We start from the raw sequence: 19,435 nt of genomic DNA, 5'->3' as shown, positions 1-19,435 counted from the left end.
CTCGCATAATGCTCCAAGTCAGCTGACTTTAGACGCCATTTTGTCAGCCATTTCCTACACCGATCCACTGCCAGCGTCTCTGCACAGCACTGGACGGCCCCGTCTGGCCTCAACTTCATCTGCCCGGGCTCGGTAAACAGCAGCGGACACCGCAGCACATCACGGTACCCGGGTGGATGAGACACGGTGTAGCGCGTCGGTCGGCACCCACTAGATCTCTGCAAGGCGCTCGGCCCCGCAGGACAGAAGCGGTACAAAGTCGCAGACAGTCATGGCTTTGAAGATTGTCAAAGGGAGCATCGATCGGATGTTCGATAAAAATCTCCAGGATTTAGTACGTGGCATCAGGAATCACAAGGAAGATGAGGTAAAACGAGCAAACAGTGACACCGGGGTGTTTTAAGCTTTACGTTCATTAACGTTTTTATAAGTCCAGCACACACACTGTGCCGTTACCGTTATCGCTGACCAGCGGGCTAGCGCTGGGTAAGTTAACGTTAGGTAGGCTGGAAAGCTAGCGTTATCGTCAGCGGCTAACGCCGCTGCCTTGCTGGCTGGGTGGTAAACTGTCCTTTGCTTACTAACATGTTATTGGTTGCGACCTGTTACTGAGTCGGTAGAAACACAACTTCTCGGGTTTTAATAGAAAAATGCTGCCAACGTTACTGACAGCTAGCTAGTCTAGCTAACAGGCAGTTAGAGGAAGCATCTCGCTAGATCATTAAAGTTTACCAGTAGATTACTCACCGAGAGCACACCAGATATGCAGATATTTAGGCTCTTGTCATTTATATTGTGAGCTAAAGGCTTTTTACTGTCATGCCCGTTTGGTGAGAAGTATATGCAGTCACTTATTTGAGTTGACTTTGCAGCCACTTGGCCTCTGAATGAATGCTGTGATGAGTTGGTGAAGAGAGGCCTAATGTTTCGAGGGTTAGCTTAAAAATTCTAGTTGTAACTATTCTGGATTCGCAGATTAAATCTGAGCCTTTATATAATCTCGAAATGAGTCATCCAACATCTCCCGTGAAACGGCTCCTCATCCCTGCCACAGAGCTGTGGGTGATGACAGGCTCATCAAAGCATCTTGCTTTGAAGGGGCAGTCAGAAGGTGTGTGTGGGGGTTAGCCATCTGTTAACATCTGTCACATCATCCTATCTCTCCTATAAGCTCTGCGTTGGCTGCATCTAAACATATTGATGCTGTGAAATGCTATGTCAGGTAGTAAGGCAGGGTGGGTATGAAGTAGAGCCAGATACTGATATTGGCCCGTCTCAGACAAGATGCTTGGAGTAATTCGGAAATAGTCATCACACAGTTTGTCGAGCAAAATGCTCCAATTCTGTTGTTTACAAAACTCTCAGGACTGTCTGCAGCATATTTATGAATGTCAGCCTGTGTCCAAGTTTCCACCAGTGCATGGGAAGGCTGCCATCCTGGGTCCAGCAGCCAGATCTTTTCTTGTTAACTAGTTTGTAAAATTCATAAACAAACAATAAGCACATCATATCCCTATTTTATCTATAACTCTAACATACCATATACATTCTGGCCAGAATACAGTATATCATACCATACCATATATACCATATCATATATGTTTGTTACACACTATATATGTTTGGGGGTTTTGTTTAACTTCCTTAAAAACTACATTGACTTTGGCTCTGTTATTAGGTGAACTATTCACCTAAAATCTGCCAAATCAAACATGCACAGCAAACCCTTTTGAACAATGGAGCAGTTGAAAGTAGCTTTTACTGTGAAGTACGATCCCTGATTTCTTCAAGCTGTACTGCTGTGTGCGCGCACCTACATCGTTGCTGTAGGGAAGATGCCAAATGTCAAGGTGGCACGTCTGACCTCAAGACTACTTTGAGATTTGATTTCTTCTCAGTATTGTTCAGCTAGAAGCACTAAACCGGCTTTATAGATGCTTTACTTTTACATTATATTACTTGTATTAAGACACAAATGCTGTCTGTGTCTATATTTGAGTTTTTGGAAATGGAAAAACAAGCATGTGGGTCAGTTTTGTCGTTCCAGGACGTTAGCGTTTGATCTCTTGCTTCGCTGTATAGTCTGAGCTGTTCACCAGTGGAAACCCAACCCAGGCAGCCTAGATAAGGTGGTGGTTACCCAGTCAACAGTGGGCAGTCTGCTAAAATATTAATACGCCTCTGTGTGTACTCTGAAGTGTGTGCCGAATATCCCACAGTTTCTCTGTTTGTTTTACACATGTGTGCAGAGTTTGTGCAAAGTTCCTGCATAGTTCATTCATTCACTGTCTCTCCCACGTCTTTGGAACAGCATCTGTATTGAATTAAGGTGTGAGGACTGGAAGTATGAATTTTACTTGTCTTTGTGATAGTGATCAGATTTAAAAAAAAATATATATATATAGCTCCATTTAGTTTCATCTAAGCCCAGTCATTCGTTTCTTGGAGCGTGCACGCCTTCAAATATATCTCCACCCCAGTATGTGTTACTGGCAGGAAGGTTGTCTGTGTTGGCCTTATGTCAACTATTTCAGTTATTTAAATTGGTTCTGGATGGATAACTGAAGAAGATTGTGATGGAGAAGCACTCTGTATATGCGTATGTCTGTTTGCTGATGGTGTGTTCAGGCCTTCACTCTTGATCGCTACAATTTCTCCAGGAGCGGGAGTAGCAGAGCGTAGTGTCCCCCCCCCTCTAACACCACCTCCTGTCACTGTGCTGTCTCATGACTGCACACACATGACCAGCACACTCTCACACACTACAGAGCTGTATGTGTTTGTTTAGCAAGGTTGGTCCTTTCTATAATGGTTAAAAAAAATTGACCTCAGTTTGTTCTGCACCGTTGAATGAAATGTGCTCCCAGTATTTTAGGAGAACTGATGTGATTTAGCTGTCATTGTGAGAGTTGAGATTTCATTGTTATTCATTTTCCCAGAAATGATTTTCTGGGAAAAAACTAATTTATTTAAAGATAAGTGGATAGATGGATGGATGCTTTGATAAACAGATATATAGATGATGGTGCTACTGATGCTAGCATCCTACAACATAATAAATACAATTGAAGATCTCTTTAACTGTGTAATTGTAGTAATAATGATATATATAAAAGTGGCTGTTATTATTTCTTAATGTTTTTACGCTGAGTAGGATTTTTTTTTTTAAATTTAATTTCTTTTAATTGTTGGTCATTATAACTGAGATAATGTTTTCGTGGAAGAGAGAGCTGAGCACACCTCATTGTTCATTAGTATGGGTGGTGGACCGAAAACACATCTAGCAGATTTGAAAACGGATAAATCCACACGGCAAACAGCTCCAGTGTAAGGGTTTAATTTGCTGTGTGATGTCCCAAATTAATGGCAACTCTCTATTCATCACAAGTCTGAGTGTGAGCTTTGTGCTCGAGGTGACTGTATTTTCAGAACTGTTTATCAAAATATATTTATATCTGGCCCTGTAAATACCTACATACATCAAGCCGCATGTGACAATCTTGTAGGTTTGTGGTAGAAAGAAAGAAGCAGTTAAACTTGGGCAAAACACTCATTCAGTTCTTGGTTAGTGTCTTGGAAAGCGACAGCAGAAAGATCAGAATTTTCCAGCCTGCTCGCAGCCTCCCTCTCCGGATATCAGTCCACCTAATCTGATCTGGTGTCTGTTGTTTGCCCTCTCCTTTGTCTGCCCCCAGGCCAAGTACATCTCCACATGCATCGATGAGATCAAACAGGAGCTCAAGCAGGACAACATCGCTGTCAAAGCCAATGCTGTGTGCAAGCTCACCTACGTAAGCCCTCTCACCCTCCACGGATTCACCGACTTTGTCTGTCAAATCTACACACACACACACACACACACACACACACACACACACACACACACACACACACACACACACACACACACATATATATGAGCTATTGTATACACCTGTCAACATAAGCCCACCATGTGGCTTCGTTGTGCTGTAGCTTAGTAGCAAGTTATGCTGTTGTACTTTTCTTTACAGCACACCTAAAATTAACAAAGAAAAAACTAAAAAACACAATAAAAAGACGAGACTCTGTTTATAACAACTACTTAGTTGTAGTGCAAGAATACTTGGCATATATTTTATTTCACAAATGACTCCTTCATCTGTCCTAAATCAGTTCCACTAGCATATTGTGACATATTTTGTTGACATGCACACAATGGAAAATTGCGACTTGCTGTGACACTGTAGATGAAAACCACACAAAAATCTGTGGTTAGTATCTTTTCTACCCAAACAGAAACAAGCTGAGTCAAATAAAGCCTTATTCCCTCTTACACTTTCATCAGATCAAATGGAAGTGCTACTATTTCGCAAAGTAAAGTAGTGCATTTTTACAAAAACACATTCAAGGCTGAGTGTGTGTTTCTTGTTTTTGTTAAGATAAGTCACTTCACCGCCAAACGTCGAGCAAGTGGCACTTACTGAGAACATTGTCCAATTCCCGTTGAAATGAAATTGCTCTGTCTATTTATAGTCAAGGTACACATTTAGATTTAGATGTCTTGTTGTGGTCGGCATCAGTATTCACTTTGAGAGCTTTCAGCCCAAATCAATTATTCTCTCTGTACCTCACCGGAGCAGCTTAGAGCTCCCCCTCTTCCTTTTAGTCACAATCTATGTCTGTCTCCTCTATGTTGCAGCTTCAAATGCTGGGCTATGACGTCAGCTGGGCTGCTTTCAACATCGTTGAAGTCATGAGTTCCTCAAAGTTCACGTACAAGGTAAGTCTGGGATGTCAGGATTGGTCGTGGAAGTGCAGGACAGAGTAATGCAAATGGAAAGGAAGATGCACACCCAGAATTTACAAAGTGATGTAGTCACAGCTGAGTGAGCTGTATAAGTGGATCTCTGTGGTGCTGCAACAGGCTGACAAATGTTTGTAGTAATGTAATATAATAGCAGTATGTTCGTTATGCTTGCTTGCTTTCCTACAGAGGATTGGCTACCTGGCAGCCTCACAGTGCTTTCATGAGAACACAGACGTCATCATGCTGACAACCAATCAAATTCGAAAGGTCAGCGATGCACATGTTTTGTGAACTCTGTAAATATCTCCTTACTGTTAGTTTTCCCTCAGCTAATGTTTTCTTTCTTTTTTGTTTTTCTTCCTATTTTTTTAATCTATTTCTCCCAGGATCTCAGCAGCCCCAACCAGTATGACACAGGTGTTGCCCTCACTGGCCTGTCTTGTTTTGTGACCCCTGACTTAGCTCGGGACCTAGCTAATGACATCATGACATTGGTGAGTAAGTCCTGAGGTGTACCCACACGACTTCTGCTCTTTTTTTTCTTTTTTTCCTCGTTACCATTTACTTCAGTCAAATAAGCTGTCATTCCAGGGTTGTTGTTGTTTTTTTTTTGTTTTTTTTTACATCTTTAAAAATGTGTCTTTACTGTCTTCTACTGCAGATGTCCCACACTAAACCTTACATCAGAAAAAAAGCTGTGTTGATCATGTATAAGGTGTTTCTCAAGTATCCCGAGTCCCTGCGCCCAGCTTTTCCCAGGCTCAAGGAAAAACTCGAGGACCCAGACCCAGGTATCAGAAAACACAGTATTTATCCAGTCTGCTGGGAACGTTTGTTTCTCATTTCCGCTCATGAAAAAGAGAGATCATTTGCTGGTTTTTCTAGTACATTTGATTTGTGCCCCATGTCCACAAACCTTTTGTTTTCACTGAGCTTTAATAGACACAGCTGGAACTTTTGGGGCCTCTGTGTACATGAACCGAGCGCCACATGATATTTTTTTGGTTAAAATCATACTCTCAGCTTTGGGCGATGACTGTCTTGTTTTTACTAATCACATCGTGAGCCAATCAAGTTTTTCCTAAGTTGATTTGGAAAAAATTACAGAAGGTACAGCAAAATTTGGACAGTGTTATTATTTTTAAGGTGCTGTTTTTAAGTATTTTTTAAGTGTAGTTGTTAGTAACTGTTGATTGTGTATATAAATGGTGGATTAAGCCACCTTGATGTCACATTTTAACCCAAGATTAGCTGTTTGGTGGCTGCTGAAGAAAACACTAGAATTTGACTCTCCACCACTGAAGCACATTTTTTTGGATACTTTAACAAGACAATAAAGCTTCTTTCAGGTTTATGTGTAATTAATTTAACGCAGTCGTGTCAAATACTGGCATATTATTTCCCTACGGACGGCGTACAAAAAGGGGTTTTCAGGCCAACTTGACTGTGCTTGACATGGATGACGCTCCGTGTTGGTCAAATGCTGATTGGTTGACAAATGGGCCAGAACAGGGAAGGGATCGATGGCAGAGTTCACTGGGAATTGAAAGAGCTTGGAAATTTTTTTTAAAGATCCAAAGATACAGCATGAAAAGTACAGATTGTGGCTACAGTGGATACTTCTCGTTGTTTGTAACACTTGGTTTCACTTCATCATTTAGTATGTCATAACTTTGCTCAGCGGCTGGCTGACAGAATAAGCAAGAGTCGCTCACATACTGGTTGTAACATGTTGTGCAGTGCCCCCATCCACAGCAGACGCTGTCTCCAAGCAGACAGGCTGTCCATGGACTGCTAGTGGACGACCAAGGTGTTATCACTGCTGAAGCATCATTTTAGCTAAATTCACAAGGGTACACCACAGCAGATGGAGCCTTGGCTTTTTTAGCCCTTCTGTGTTGGTTTTGAGTTCTAGATTATCAGGTTGCTGCTTTTTGGTAAATTTGCCAAAGTTGGCCTGCTCGTCTTATGTTTCCGTACCAGCAATAGCTATTCCGGTGGACTTCACCGCGTCGTTCAGCTACCGCTTCTGTGAGTCTCACATCCTTCCAACAGACTCCAGCTGGGAATGTTAGTCCTTGTATTGTTATCTTCTGCAAACTGGACAGCAGCTGCAAGTAGAGCTTGCACCAGATGAAGAAGTGGTTTTGTGAGTCACTCCACTAAGCTGTCTAAGGCTGCAGAGCAAAGCAAGCGATACAGTCACCAGCTGCAGTCCAAGACACTACAGTTGGACTTGCAGGGGTCGAAAGACTCAGTGGAGAAGCAGCTAATGGTTAGCAACACCAGAACTTTTACAATAAAGTATACTCCAGAAAGCATTACAAATTAAGACTGTCCACAATATAAGACATCAGATCCCCTAACTGAACCCCATAAATGATTCAGCAGCAACGAATATGTGATTAAAGAAGGCTTGGGTATGGTGCTGAGCCAGGACTTCCAAGACTGCAAGACAATACTGCTGACTCTCTTCTGGTTTTAGATGGTTTCATACTTACTACTCTACTCTATTTAATATCTCACTTTTTTATCCAGTTATGACGACAGTACAAATTCCATTCTTTTATTATTACATGCTTTGTTTTGTATGTTGGACTGCAGTCATTGGACTCTTTGCATTACATTTCTTTCTTTAATAACACACTACATAGTTTTTCAATGTTCTTTTAAAGAAATTAAGCTTTTGTAGTTTCAATACTTGTTTCCTGATGTTATATTCTCTCCTTTTAGGCGTCCAGTCAGCAGCAGTAAATGTCATATGTGAGCTGGCCAGGAGAAATCCCAAGAACTACCTGTCATTGGCCCCGCTTTTCTTCAAACTCATGACTTCCTCTACTAACAACTGGGTTCTCATTAAGATCATAAAGCTGGTAAGACTTTACATTTACATTTTAGTAGTTAGTAACTGAATAGATTTAAATATATACTTTTATATATTTAGTGTACCAGCTTCTGAAAGGTGATTGTGGACAAACAAAATCCAGAAATTCTGTGTATCTTGTAGTTTGGTGCACTCACACCGTTGGAGCCACGGTTGGGGAAGAAATTGATTGAACCTCTAACAAATCTAATCCACAGGTGAGAGGAAATTCTCTTATTGCATTTCCCGTAGACGGTACAACAGTCTAATCTGATAAACAGCTCAATAATAATTCTAAACTTTCTCACCGTCCTGATGTTTTTCTCTCACAGTACCTCTGCCATGTCTCTGCTGTATGAATGTGTCAACACTGTGATTGCAGGTCAGTACAGCTGTTCTGTGGGTCACATCAAATCTCACTTAGCTTAGTGGCCCCAGCCCCATGTTTATTTCATCGTTTCAGTATATTTTTGCATCTGTGTTGAGAAATAAGCTTATACATTGAACTTCAAAAAATACAGTGTAGTGTCTTATCTGTATTTGCTCTTTTCAGTCCTCCTACGTGCTAAAACCACATTTTCTTAGCTTTGCTTGAATGAATAAGTGGAATTTGTACAAGTTAAATTTTAACTTGTATACTGGCGCTTAAACATCCTTGAGATTTAGCAGAGGTCTTTTTCCTCACGTGTTCTGATCTTTATTTGTTTTGGGTTTTTTTAAACTTGCTCATAAAAAATCGTTCTCATTCAGATGTAATTGTTTCCTTGTGCTACATTACAGTGTTGATTTCTTTGTCCTCGGGGATGCCTAACCACAGCGCTAGTATCCAGGTAATCTCCTCAGCTCCTCTCTTTCATCAACATATTCACGTGTTTAGTTGCAGATTTTTAACCCTTTCCACTCCAGTTGAATCACAGTGCATGCCGTCTGATCCAACATAGCTTAAGTAGAAACACAGCAGCCATCAGACAGGCCAGAAAGTCTCACAAAGCTCCTGGTGTGGAAAGGTTTTCCGTGGTGATAACAGATCTGTCCCTCTCCCTCTCTGTTTTTTGTCTCTCCCACAGCTCTGTGTGCAGAAACTGCGAATCCTGATAGAAGACTCGGACCAGAACTGTGAGCCCTCTGTCAATGCCTGCAGTGTGTCATTTTCTCATTGTCTGCGTGTTTTTGACTATGGAACAGTCCACCCTTTTAGACGACAATAACATAGACCTCCTGACTCTGGATAACTCGAACATTACTACCTTTTCACTCTCAATTGGGCGTCCTGCTTGGAATACCATTGCACTTAAGTCACATCCACCCGGTTTCCAACAGGATAGACACAAAAAATTACCCAATTTTAATTTTTAAAAAATATTTTCTTTGCTTCACTCTAGAGGGGCTTAAATTTGTTATACTATAAGTTGTTATTACATTCTCTTTGCACACAGCCATTTGGAGCTTAGATTTCTACATTCGGGTATTCGAGTTGTCTGGATCTTAAAACGTAGATAACTGTGCGTGTGTAAAGTAAATTGTAGACTCCTGGTCATAGGCTACATCCACTCTAAAATGTTTCCCATATCAGTCCTAAATCACTGTAATAGTGAGTACTCAAAGGCATAAAGTCATGCTTTTTAAAAGGAAAACTTATTAGTGTGGACATGGCCTTAATAGAGTAGACTGTGAACCTGTGGTTCAATGTTTTATCCTTTCATTGATCACTGCTGTGCCCCTGTTTCGTTTCACAGTTATACTTGGGTATAAAACTTTCCAAAACATCAGTGAGTAAAGCCGTAAATATGTAGCGATTCCCTTGTGACGATGCTTAACTGGTAAAGTATTTAATCTCAGGGCCCACTTAAAAGCCCTGAGTAAATTCATGTAGAACACTTGTTGAATTAGGACTGAGTAAAAGTCAGGTCACATACTTTTTGGTGATGATGCCATTAGATGGAGTGCAGGTAACTAAGGGTTCAGTCACATTTAGGCATGCATCATTATTGGGTTATTATTGCCAACCAGTCAGGGTTGGCAGCATTAATAATAGTAGTAGTAATAATAATAATAATAATAATAATGATGATAATAATAATAATAATGATAATAGTTATTAATATTATTTATGAATGTTATTGATAAATACTTGCTGAGCTTAAATGAGTCTTCAAAAATGCAATGCCAGCTGAAAATGGAGAATTTTCACCTTCAAAGTAAAAGTTGTGCTTTACCATCTTCTTCTGCCTCTTCCATGCAAAATAAGGGCGACCATGGCAACATGCTAGCAACCAAAACGGTCACAATTAAAACCATAGGTTAAAAGAAATATGTTTGAAAAATCTGTGTAGCCTTTTCCTGTTCAGCACATCACTGAACTTCCACAAGTCCACATCAGTGGTCACTTCTCTAATCTAAGCACTGCAGTGATCAGCTTCACTGATCCAAGGTCAGTATAACAGCCTTTTATTGATCACAGAACCTGAGAGTGGGGGGAATGAGCTGCCATGGGTATGAGAAAGGATAAAGCAAAACAAGACTGTCCCAGTGTGTGTTGTCCCGTGTGTGTGTTTGTATGTCCTTTCCATCTTTTTGTGTGTTTTGTGTTTATTTCCTGTTTTAATTTATTTTTGTTTTTGCTGTGTGATTTATATTTTTTATAGATTAGCGAAGTGAAGATGAGCATAGAAAGAGTTCATAGTGTATTATAATTATTACATACATATGATTATTACTGCAGTCACAGTAATGTAAAGCTAATCAGGTTTAAGAGTGATGGCATATAGCAAGGTGAACAAAATATACTTGGTAACGTGTGGAGATTTCAAGGGTTGTTGTGTGTCCTTTTTTAACTACACTAAGGTAGCGTGTTTTTGCGTATTTCTGTAGTGAAGTATTTGGGCCTGCTGGCGATGTCAAAGATCCTGAAGACCCACCCCAAGTCAGTGCAGTCTCATAAAGACCTCATTCTCCAGTGTCTGGATGACAAGGATGAGTCCATCCGTCTGAGAGCTCTGGACTTGCTCTATGGCATGGTATGGGACCAGACTTTTGTTTTATTCAGTGTTCACGAAAACTAATGTTGAATAGTTTTAGATCCAGATTATGCTTGTTTCAGTCTATTCTAAAGAATACGGTGCAATGCAATACAAAAAACAGAACTTTCGCTGCAACTACTTTGTTGTAACTTGGTATAATAAAACGGCTTTGCTAGCACTCACACACTAAAGTGTCAAGTACAATAGATACCGTAAACTGTTACTGCCAACTGTAGAACTCTGCAAATGGTGCTGTTTGATCTAGTAAAGTAATAATTCTCTGTGGTCACTTGTGGGTTCTGCTCTTTGCAGGTGTCCAAGAAGAACTTGATGGAGATCGTAAAGAAGCTGATGATACATGTAGACAAAGCCGAAGGAACCACCTACAGAGATGAACTGCTCACAAAAATCATTGACATCTGCAGTCAGAGCAACTACCAGTATATCACCAACTTTGAATGGTTAGTTTACCAGCAGCACTGTCCTGTGCTTCACTCTGAGGTGTGTCAGTTTGCTTTACATTTGCTGTTTGTTGTAGTTATATACACGCCCTCTCCATGTCTGCCCAACAGGTACATTAGTATCCTAGTAGAGCTGACCCGACTAGAGGGCACACGGCACGGCCACCTCATTGCCTCTCAGATGCTGGATGTGGCCATACGAGTCAAAGCCATCCGGGTCTTTGCTGTTGCCCAGATGGCCACCCTGCTGGACAACGCCCACCTGCTGACAGGCAACATGCAGAGAAACGGCATCTGTGAAGTGTTGTATGCTGCAGCCTGGATCTGTGGGGAATTCTCAGAGTAAGTCATTAGAAGTAGTCAGTATAGTTGGTATATTTAAACTCTCTGCCTGACGCTAAAGGTTTGGCAAACAGAAGAGACTGACGTATCCGACCATGTGTGTCTTCACATTAGTTTCTGCAGCTCCTCAGGGCAGAGCAAATACTGTTTTACTCTGTAAGAGCAGATGAGTCAGGACAGAGTTAATGCAGTCATATAATATGTAGTGTGTTGTGTGTATTTATTTTGCACAGTCACAAATGTGTGTAACCCAAACACTGTACTGCTGTATCTGTTTGGGAACCTTCCTGAGGGTTGAGAGTACCAAACCTGAAATAACAGAAATCTTCCCCTCGTTTTAGACACCTGGAGAATCCCGTGCAGACTTTGGAGGCCATGCTGCGTCCTAAGGTCGCGACCCTACCCGGTCACATCCAGGCTGTATATGTGCAGAATGCAGCCAAGCTGTTTGCCACCATCCTGAAGAACCAAGAGGGGAACACAGACAGCACAGCTGCACAGGAAACCAGCCAGATGATGATAGACAGGCTACCACTGTTTGTCCAGAGCGCTAACCTCGAGGTGCAGGAGAGGGTAAGATAAATGAAGACTGAAAGAGCCAGAGTTCTTACAGAGCCTGACCTTTAATGCTTCACAGATTACAAGGTTACCTACTGCATACAAATCGGATAAATACCTGCAATCTACAGTTCCTCTCCTTTTTCCTCAGGCGTCCTGCATCCTGCAACTAGTTAAGTACATCCAGAAACTGCAGCAGAAGGATGTAGAAGTAGCAGAAGAAGTCAGCGCGTTGTTTGCTGGAGAACTCAATCCTGTAGCTCCAAAGGCACAGAAGAAAGTGCCTGTTCCCGAAGGGTACGTTGGCTCAGCACATGAGATAAACAAAACAAAACTGCAATATCACATATTTTTACAGTTTATAATCTTTTTGCTTAAAATGCAGTGTTTTTGTTTCTCACCTTTGAGGCGCAGCAGCAAGAGTAACTAAAACGTTTCGGCATTTATGCTGCATGTGTCTGCTTTTGAGTTTTTCATAATGGAATACAACAACCATGTTTGTGTGTGTAGGCTGGACCTGGATGCTTGGATCAATGAGCCTCCTTCTGAAAGCGAGTCTGAGGATGAGCAACCCAAGGCTATTTTTACCAAGGAGGAGCCCAAACACTCACGCCCCCGTCACACAGAGGTGGACGAGAAAGAGCTGGCAAGGGTGCGTAGGTTGGTCTTTGTATCATTGATAAACTGCAAAGAGCAGTTATGATCCAGGAGTCCATGTCCAAATTAGTTTTTTGTTTTAGCTTGTAAAATTTGAGGTGTTTGACCTTTTTGTGTTGTTACTGAAATTTTTATAATGTCAGCTGAAAAAATTGCCACCATGAGTAAGAAATAGTTTCAAAGCAACTTCTCAATTTTAACTGATGGAACATAGAACAAAAACAGTACACAACTCTGACTTTTTTGTTGTTGTTTTAACGGACAGGATTAGTAAAAGTCTCATCATTTTCATACCGTTTTCTTTTACAAAGTGCTGACTAATAGAAAGAGTAGAGTATGGTTTAAAGTGATCATGGAGGAAAAGAGGAACAGAGATGTTGGCCCTGCAGTCACTACATGTTAATGCCACCTCAGCAGATGGTTTTCCCTTAAAAAAGCCTTAAAACCAGTTGGACTTGTGCTTTCTTTATCAGGGGAAATTGACATTTGGTTTTCCATCTTCCCCTCTGAAAGAACTTTTCGTATCTGAATTAATTTTGTTCCGAGTGTTGCTCTGTGGCTCTTCTGCCACCTAAGACAGAGGTTTGAGGTTGGGGAGGAAACTGTCTGCAGATTGGACGAATCCGGTCCTGTAAGCACTAATTCCAACAGTAGGAAATCCCACCGTGTGCACTTCTTCTGATCTGCAGCAGTCATAGACGCGCATCAAGACTTTGAAGCAGAATTGTAAGGTTTGATCTTAGTTTTAGAAAGTGACAGACCGACGATGCTGCCAGCACTGTTTCTAGTCTGGGATATGAATTATTTATTGTTTCGGTACATTACTTTAAATGTTGTTATATGCCAAAGCCTTCAGGTTTTTTCATCATTGATTTTTTTTTTTAAATGAACGGTAACATGTGTGATAAAATGGTCTGTGACTGTTTATTAAAGTTGCCATTGACTCAGAATCAATATTAACCTCCTCAGACTCACAGTTAGTAAATCTGGCTTCCCCCTTGGATCCCAGCTCATGCTATAAGTGACGTAGGCTGTTCATGAATTCATATTATATTTCTTGTTTCCACTACAAGAGGAGAGAAGCCAGAAAGCAGGAGCAAGCCAACAACCCATTCTACATCAAGGCCTCTCCGTCTTCTCAGAAGGTATGCTCACCGTCTTCAGTAATTACTTTGTGTTGGTAGTCATTTTCACTGCACAGGGTATTTAGTAAAAGTAGTTACGCTCATGTATGGCAAAACCCTTTTTGAGATGAATACTTTTATGTGTAGGTGTACCAGGAAGCTCCAGGAGTGGAACACATCCCAGTCGTGCAGATTGATCTCAGCGTGCCTCTCAAAGTCCCAGGTGGGACACGCAATCCTTATATTACTATAAAAACTAAAAAAAGGAACCCCAATATAACTATCATAACTTCACCTGAATCTAAGTGCAGCCTTACTTGCAAACATACTGTTGTGTCACAATTTTTCTATTCGTATACTGAAAATTATCAACGTTACCCTTAGCTACAACTCCCTCCCACCCCACAGGTCTGCCTATGTCTGACCAATACGTTAAACTAGAGGAGGAGCGTCGGCAGAAAGAGAGAGCAGAGAAAAAGAAGAAGGAGAAGAAGAAGAGGAAAGAAAAACGCAGTGGGCGTGGGAAGAAACACGACTCAGGCCCAGAGAGCGAGGAGGACATCACACCTGCACATGTGGTCGACATTGTTACAGAGGAGATGCCAGAGGTAGGCACGTGGTGACATCAATGGAAGAAGACTTTTTATAAATACTAAGTTTAAAACATTCTGTAAGTTGTTGTTGAAACCTTCTTTTTCCGCCTGGTCCTTCTTTCTATGTAGTGTTGAAAGTTTTATTACTTTATTATTTAATTTAGTTAATGTTAAATATTTTACACTGACATGTTCAAGGAAAATCATTTTCCCTCAGTTTTTTATAAATATATTTTTACTGTATCATCACAAAGATCGCTGGAAGTCAGTAGCTCAGCTAATCTCTTGTGTTTTGTCCTACAGAATGCCTTACCCAGCGATGACGATGACAAAGACCCCAATGACCCTCACAAAGCCCTGGACATCGACCTGGACAAGTGAGTTTTATTTTACATGTGTTCGACCTTCATCACTTTAACTGCTGATTTTGAAGATGCTGAAGTCATCATTTTTATATCTAAACTAGTCTGCCAGGCATTGAAATTTAAGATTTTCCACCCAGAGTTGTTGTTTGTGTTGTGTACCTTGTTTTAAAGCTGGAGGATTTCCTGTTTGAAATCCAGTTATGTCAGAAAATAACTGAATAGTGAGTTCAACAGAGAGCTGTTTGAAAGGAATCTATCAAAGTCAAACTGAAAAGCAGACTTTAGGTTAAATTCAAGTGGTTGAACAAAGATATTGTATCAACAACCAGATGTAGCTTATTTACAGTCCTGTGTCATTGGGGCTGTTTTGTGGACCGATTTAGGCTGTTTTTTGAATTAAGCATGAAAAAGGTTTGCAGTCGATTCCAAGTGTAGCGTTTGCATTTGGAAGCAGTTCATTCAAATTCAAATGCAAAAGCCGTTCTCAAAGGGGATCTTATTTCAAATGAATTGAGCCAAACCTAGCGTGCACAAATAAAACAAATTTACTAGAGAGAGTGTGATTAGATTAGATTAGATTAGATAGAACTTTATTAATCCCTCGGGTGGGTTCCTCTGGGAAATTCAATTTCCAAAAAAGCACAGCACCGACAGAAGTTACAGAGTTATACACACACACACACATATATATAAATACAGAGACAATATAAATAAAATATACGAAGGGGATAAATAGAATAAATAGGAATAAAAATAAAAATACAAGTGAATTGCACATTTCAAGTATTGAGTCTATTGCACCGTTGACTATTTACAAAAGTATTGCACAAAAGGTATTGCACACACTACAGCTTAGTTGTTCCCCCCTCCTTTGTCCTCCTGTTTCCCCTCCCTCTCCCCTCCAGAGAGGAGTTAAACAGTTTGATGGCGTGTGGGACAAAGGAGTTTTTAAGTCTGTTAGTTCTTGTCTTTGGGAGAAGCAACCTGTCACTGAACAGACTCTTCTGGTTGTTAATGGCCGTGTGCAGAGGATGCCTGGCATTGTCCATAATGTCCAGCAGTTTTTTTAATGTCCTTTTCTCTGCCACTGTCACCAGAGTGTCTTATGTGGGAACATAAGAAGTGGCCAAATCAGCATTTTGGAACATTCAGAAAAAAATGAAGCACCTGTGAACATGAAAAGGCCCAGGCCACGATGCAAGTCAGCAGTGGTGCACTAATCTCCACAATGTAGACACACGATTAGCCAAAAACGCCTTTAAAAAATAATAAGCCATGAACTTTGATTCCCTGCAATTATGTCAAGTTGTCCAATTATATTTGAGTTGATGAAAATGGAGGACTTTGTATAAAAATGACCACTGTGGTCAATGCTAATATTTTTCTTAAATCCTCCAAATTTAACCTAAAAGTTGCATTTTAATCCTTTCGTTTCAAACCTGTTGTTTTGGTGTACTGAGGCAGAGAGATAAAAACTGTTGCTCTCCAAACATTTCATGAAAGTGTAGTTTTAGCATTTATTCCTGAAGCTTTCCAGTCACAGCATTAAAGCCAGTGTGACCGGCCCTCTCCCTCCTCGCACTCCTCCTCATGGCGTTCTGCTTTCTGCTTCCTCTTTTCTGTGCTTACACACATCCATTACTGCCTCTTTGTGTGGGCAGCTTATTGGAAACAACTGCGCGCAGGTGAGTAGCACCCCAGCCATAGGACCTGACCTCTGACTGTGCACAGGTCACCTTTGTCTTTCTCTCTGTCTTGCTTTCCAAGTAGCTGTCCTGCTCTTTTCAACTAATATAGCTGTCTGTTCCTTACCTATCTGAAGCTTGTAATGTCCACTTTCTCTTTTTGCTCTTCTTCCCTTCGATCTGTTCTTTAGTTGTAGCATTTGACCTAGTGATGCATAACGATATTGTAGTATCCCACCTCTCTTAAAACTGCTTCTTCTTCTTTTTTATTTTTTTTAATGTTCTTGAAAATATCAGCATCTCTATTTCTGAACAAGCAGTTCTGATTTATCTGTCCTTAAAGAAAAGGAAACAAAATGATTTCCTAGAAAGAAACAAAATAAGAACTGGCTGCTGATGTTCTCAGGACTTAATCTTTCACCCTTTAAATTCCCAGAATAGTTTCCTAAAAGCATGTTGGCTCTTCTTTTTCTTGTACTGGGCAATCGGCATCAACATGCTTTTAGAAACCTATCCCAGCGGTTCGACGCAATAGTGTAATTCTTTTCTCTTAGATCTGCTCAGCTGAGTTTAGTAGACTTGGCATGCCCCCAGACTGTCTCCAGCTGTTTTTAAGTGGATACGCTTTGCCTGCCCTCAGTGGAAAAAGATGTGGCCTTAAGCCAAGGATAGAATGTGGATCGTTTGAATAATGTGTTGGTGAGATCATGCAGGACAAGCTGTAAACAGTTTTGGTCTTATAAATTAATGTTTACTTACAAAAACACACGTGGAAGTCTTTCTTTTGGATTGTAATTCTAAAAGAAAAATGACACCACAAAAGCAAGGTTACATAATTCTAGGAATTTAAAGCTGAAAGAATAAAACCAAAAAAAGAAAATTTACTTAAATTGGAGACTGATGACACAGCATGGTTTTATATAATATCTATATTAGATTTTATATTATATATAAAGATTTTCCAACAGGGGGCTATAGTGCACGCTACTAACTCCTAATTTCCGGCTTTTAAGACATAAGTTTACCAGCTCTTATCACTTCAGTATGGAGGACGTTATTAGGATCGATCGACCGTGTGGAGCTCTGCTAGAGGAATGTCTTGTGCTTTGAATGAGACCTGGCTGCTTCACAGTGCAGAACATGTGCTTGAGAATGGTGGATTGCTGCACCCTACATGCCTTGTTCACCTTTAACAATTAATACTCAAGGAATGCATCTTTCAGATGATGTAGCCCAGGAGGATCAAAATCGCCTCCCAAGTCCTTATCTGTGCAGAGTTAAAGTATGTATCTGTATGTTTTGCTTGTGCAGGCCGCTTGCAGACAGCGAGAAGCTACCGGTCAGGTCACATCGTGCAGCGGGGGCTCCAAAAAGCTCGGCTGAGGATGGAGAGGCAGAAAATGCCACGCCACAGGAACCCAAGAAGAAGAGCAGCAAAGAAAAGAGGGACAAAAAGAAAGATAAAGAGAGGGATAGGAAGGTGAGGTTAAGATGCTGGAAACATTTCCCACCTTCTGGTCATAAATCAGATTCACGGAGCACTCAGAGCGAGGGGAGAACAGTAGTGCGCTGTCAGCTGCGCCGTCACAATTTGATGACTCAGTGTTTGCATTTCTTAACCTGACTGACACCGACTGGAATATATTCTCCTGTTTTCACAGAGGAGCAAAGAAGAGAAGAAGAAGAAAAAACACAAACATGAAGAAAAGGAGGAGGATCTTCTCGGAGGTCAAGCAGAAGAGCCCGTGGTCCAATCGGAAGAAACGAAGGAGGTGGAAGCACAGCCCACTTCAACTAGTGCTGAGGTACGCCTTTATAACATGTTGGACCGAGGATGTTTCCTACGCGGCGCCGCAGTTTGTATCTAACATCCAAACACTGGTTTTAATTACCAGATCTATAAAATTATAATTAAAATGGCTTAAAGGATACCTTAAGGCAGTGGTTCCCAAACTTTTTTGCTAGGTCCCCCTTTGTTTTACAAGAAAAATGTTTTTTTTTGTTTTGTTTTTCCTTTTCGTACCGCGCCCCCCTGCAATGGCTCTGCGCCCCTCCTAGGGGGCGGGCCCCACACTTTGGGAAGGTCTGCCTTAAGGAGTGCTCTACAAATTCTGTCAAATGGTTAAATGCAAGCAGACACGTTTTATCATGTTCATTAACTCGGCGCTTCCATTGCTTTTTCCCAGCCTGTCTTTCAATCGGCTATAGCGATCAAGTATCAGTTTCCTCGTAGCCGACTGTGCAGTCTCTTGCCAAATACTTGATTTATTCATGAAACAGGACAGTGTATTCTCTGTATCCATTTTCATGAATAGTAGTAAGACACAGAACCTGTTTGGCCCTCACCCCTCTCACCTCCTCGCGCTCCTCTCCCTCCCTTCCTCTTTTAGGTTTCGGACCTGGATTTCTGGCTCTCAAATGCTCCAGTGCCCTCTAACACCCAGGTTGAGTCACGCCCCTCTTTCTCTCTCTCTCGCTCTCTTTCTGTCTCTCTCACCCTGTCCTGCCCACATCTGTTCAGTTTCATGACACGGTTTTCAATCAACCTGCCTCAGACATTGGTGTAACCATACATTCTGTCTCTGCTGCCCTTCAGTTGTTCCTTTTTTTTTCCCTCCCCTCCGCATCTTTTGACACTGCCTCTCTTTCACAGGGCTCACAACACTATATTCTGTCATTTTCCAGCACCCTTCTGCTTTCTAGCATGTGTGTGTACACAGTATGTATCTGTATTTGTCTCGCACTTCTTCTTGCCTTGTGTTGTGTCAGTCATGATGTCAGAGCTGGTACTGTTACTTTTATTGTTTTGTTTTTGTTTTTTGTGATCTTTATTGATTTCTTTATTTTTGAAGAAGTGACAATGGACCAAATGTCACTAATATGTCTTTGAACCAGTGTGGTCCTGGTACACACACACACACACACACACACACACACACACACACACACACACACACACACACACACACACACACACA

General features: G+C 41.1%; 1 protein-coding gene across 5 annotated transcripts in view; it reads left to right on the top strand.

The window, feature by feature from the left end:
* The first annotated feature begins 5 nt into the window (after positions 1–5).
* Positions 6–19,435, top strand: part of ap3d1 (adaptor related protein complex 3 subunit delta 1) — a 27,204-nt gene continuing 7,774 nt past the window's right edge. The window contains exons 1-25 of one of the 5 annotated variants that reach the window (XM_042220067.1): positions 6–367; positions 3,696–3,791; positions 4,682–4,762; positions 4,976–5,056; positions 5,176–5,283; positions 5,451–5,580; positions 7,523–7,662; positions 7,797–7,870; positions 7,985–8,034; positions 8,433–8,482; positions 8,720–8,768; positions 10,524–10,669; positions 10,985–11,133; positions 11,245–11,475; positions 11,817–12,048; positions 12,185–12,330; positions 12,544–12,685; positions 13,764–13,835; positions 13,962–14,037; positions 14,223–14,422; positions 14,711–14,784; positions 16,434–16,457; positions 17,769–17,937; positions 18,119–18,262; positions 18,848–18,901. In XM_042220067.1, coding sequence (XP_042076001.1) covers positions 272–367; positions 3,696–3,791; positions 4,682–4,762; positions 4,976–5,056; positions 5,176–5,283; positions 5,451–5,580; positions 7,523–7,662; positions 7,797–7,870; positions 7,985–8,034; positions 8,433–8,482; positions 8,720–8,768; positions 10,524–10,669; positions 10,985–11,133; positions 11,245–11,475; positions 11,817–12,048; positions 12,185–12,330; positions 12,544–12,685; positions 13,764–13,835; positions 13,962–14,037; positions 14,223–14,422; positions 14,711–14,784; positions 16,434–16,457; positions 17,769–17,937; positions 18,119–18,262; positions 18,848–18,901 — 2,814 coding nt within the window. In that variant the 5' untranslated portion in view covers positions 6–271. The remainder of the gene's footprint in view (positions 368–3,695; positions 3,792–4,681; positions 4,763–4,975; positions 5,057–5,175; positions 5,284–5,450; positions 5,581–7,522; positions 7,663–7,796; positions 7,871–7,984; positions 8,035–8,432; positions 8,483–8,719; positions 8,769–10,523; positions 10,670–10,984; positions 11,134–11,244; positions 11,476–11,816; positions 12,049–12,184; positions 12,331–12,543; positions 12,686–13,763; positions 13,836–13,961; positions 14,038–14,222; positions 14,423–14,710; positions 14,785–16,433; positions 16,458–17,768; positions 17,938–18,118; positions 18,263–18,847; positions 18,902–19,435) is intronic. The other 4 variants (XM_005920802.2, XM_042220068.1, XM_042220069.1 and 1 more) reach the window with 4 other exon arrangements.

This window comes from Haplochromis burtoni, unplaced genomic scaffold, assembly GCF_018398535.1.
Source record: "Haplochromis burtoni strain Fernald_Lab_line unplaced genomic scaffold, NCSU_Asbu1 Contig_42, whole genome shotgun sequence".
Classification (NCBI taxonomy): Eukaryota; Metazoa; Chordata; class Actinopteri; order Cichliformes; family Cichlidae; genus Haplochromis; species Haplochromis burtoni.
Note: the sequence above shows the minus strand (reverse complement) of the source record. Positions and strands in the feature narration are given on the sequence as shown.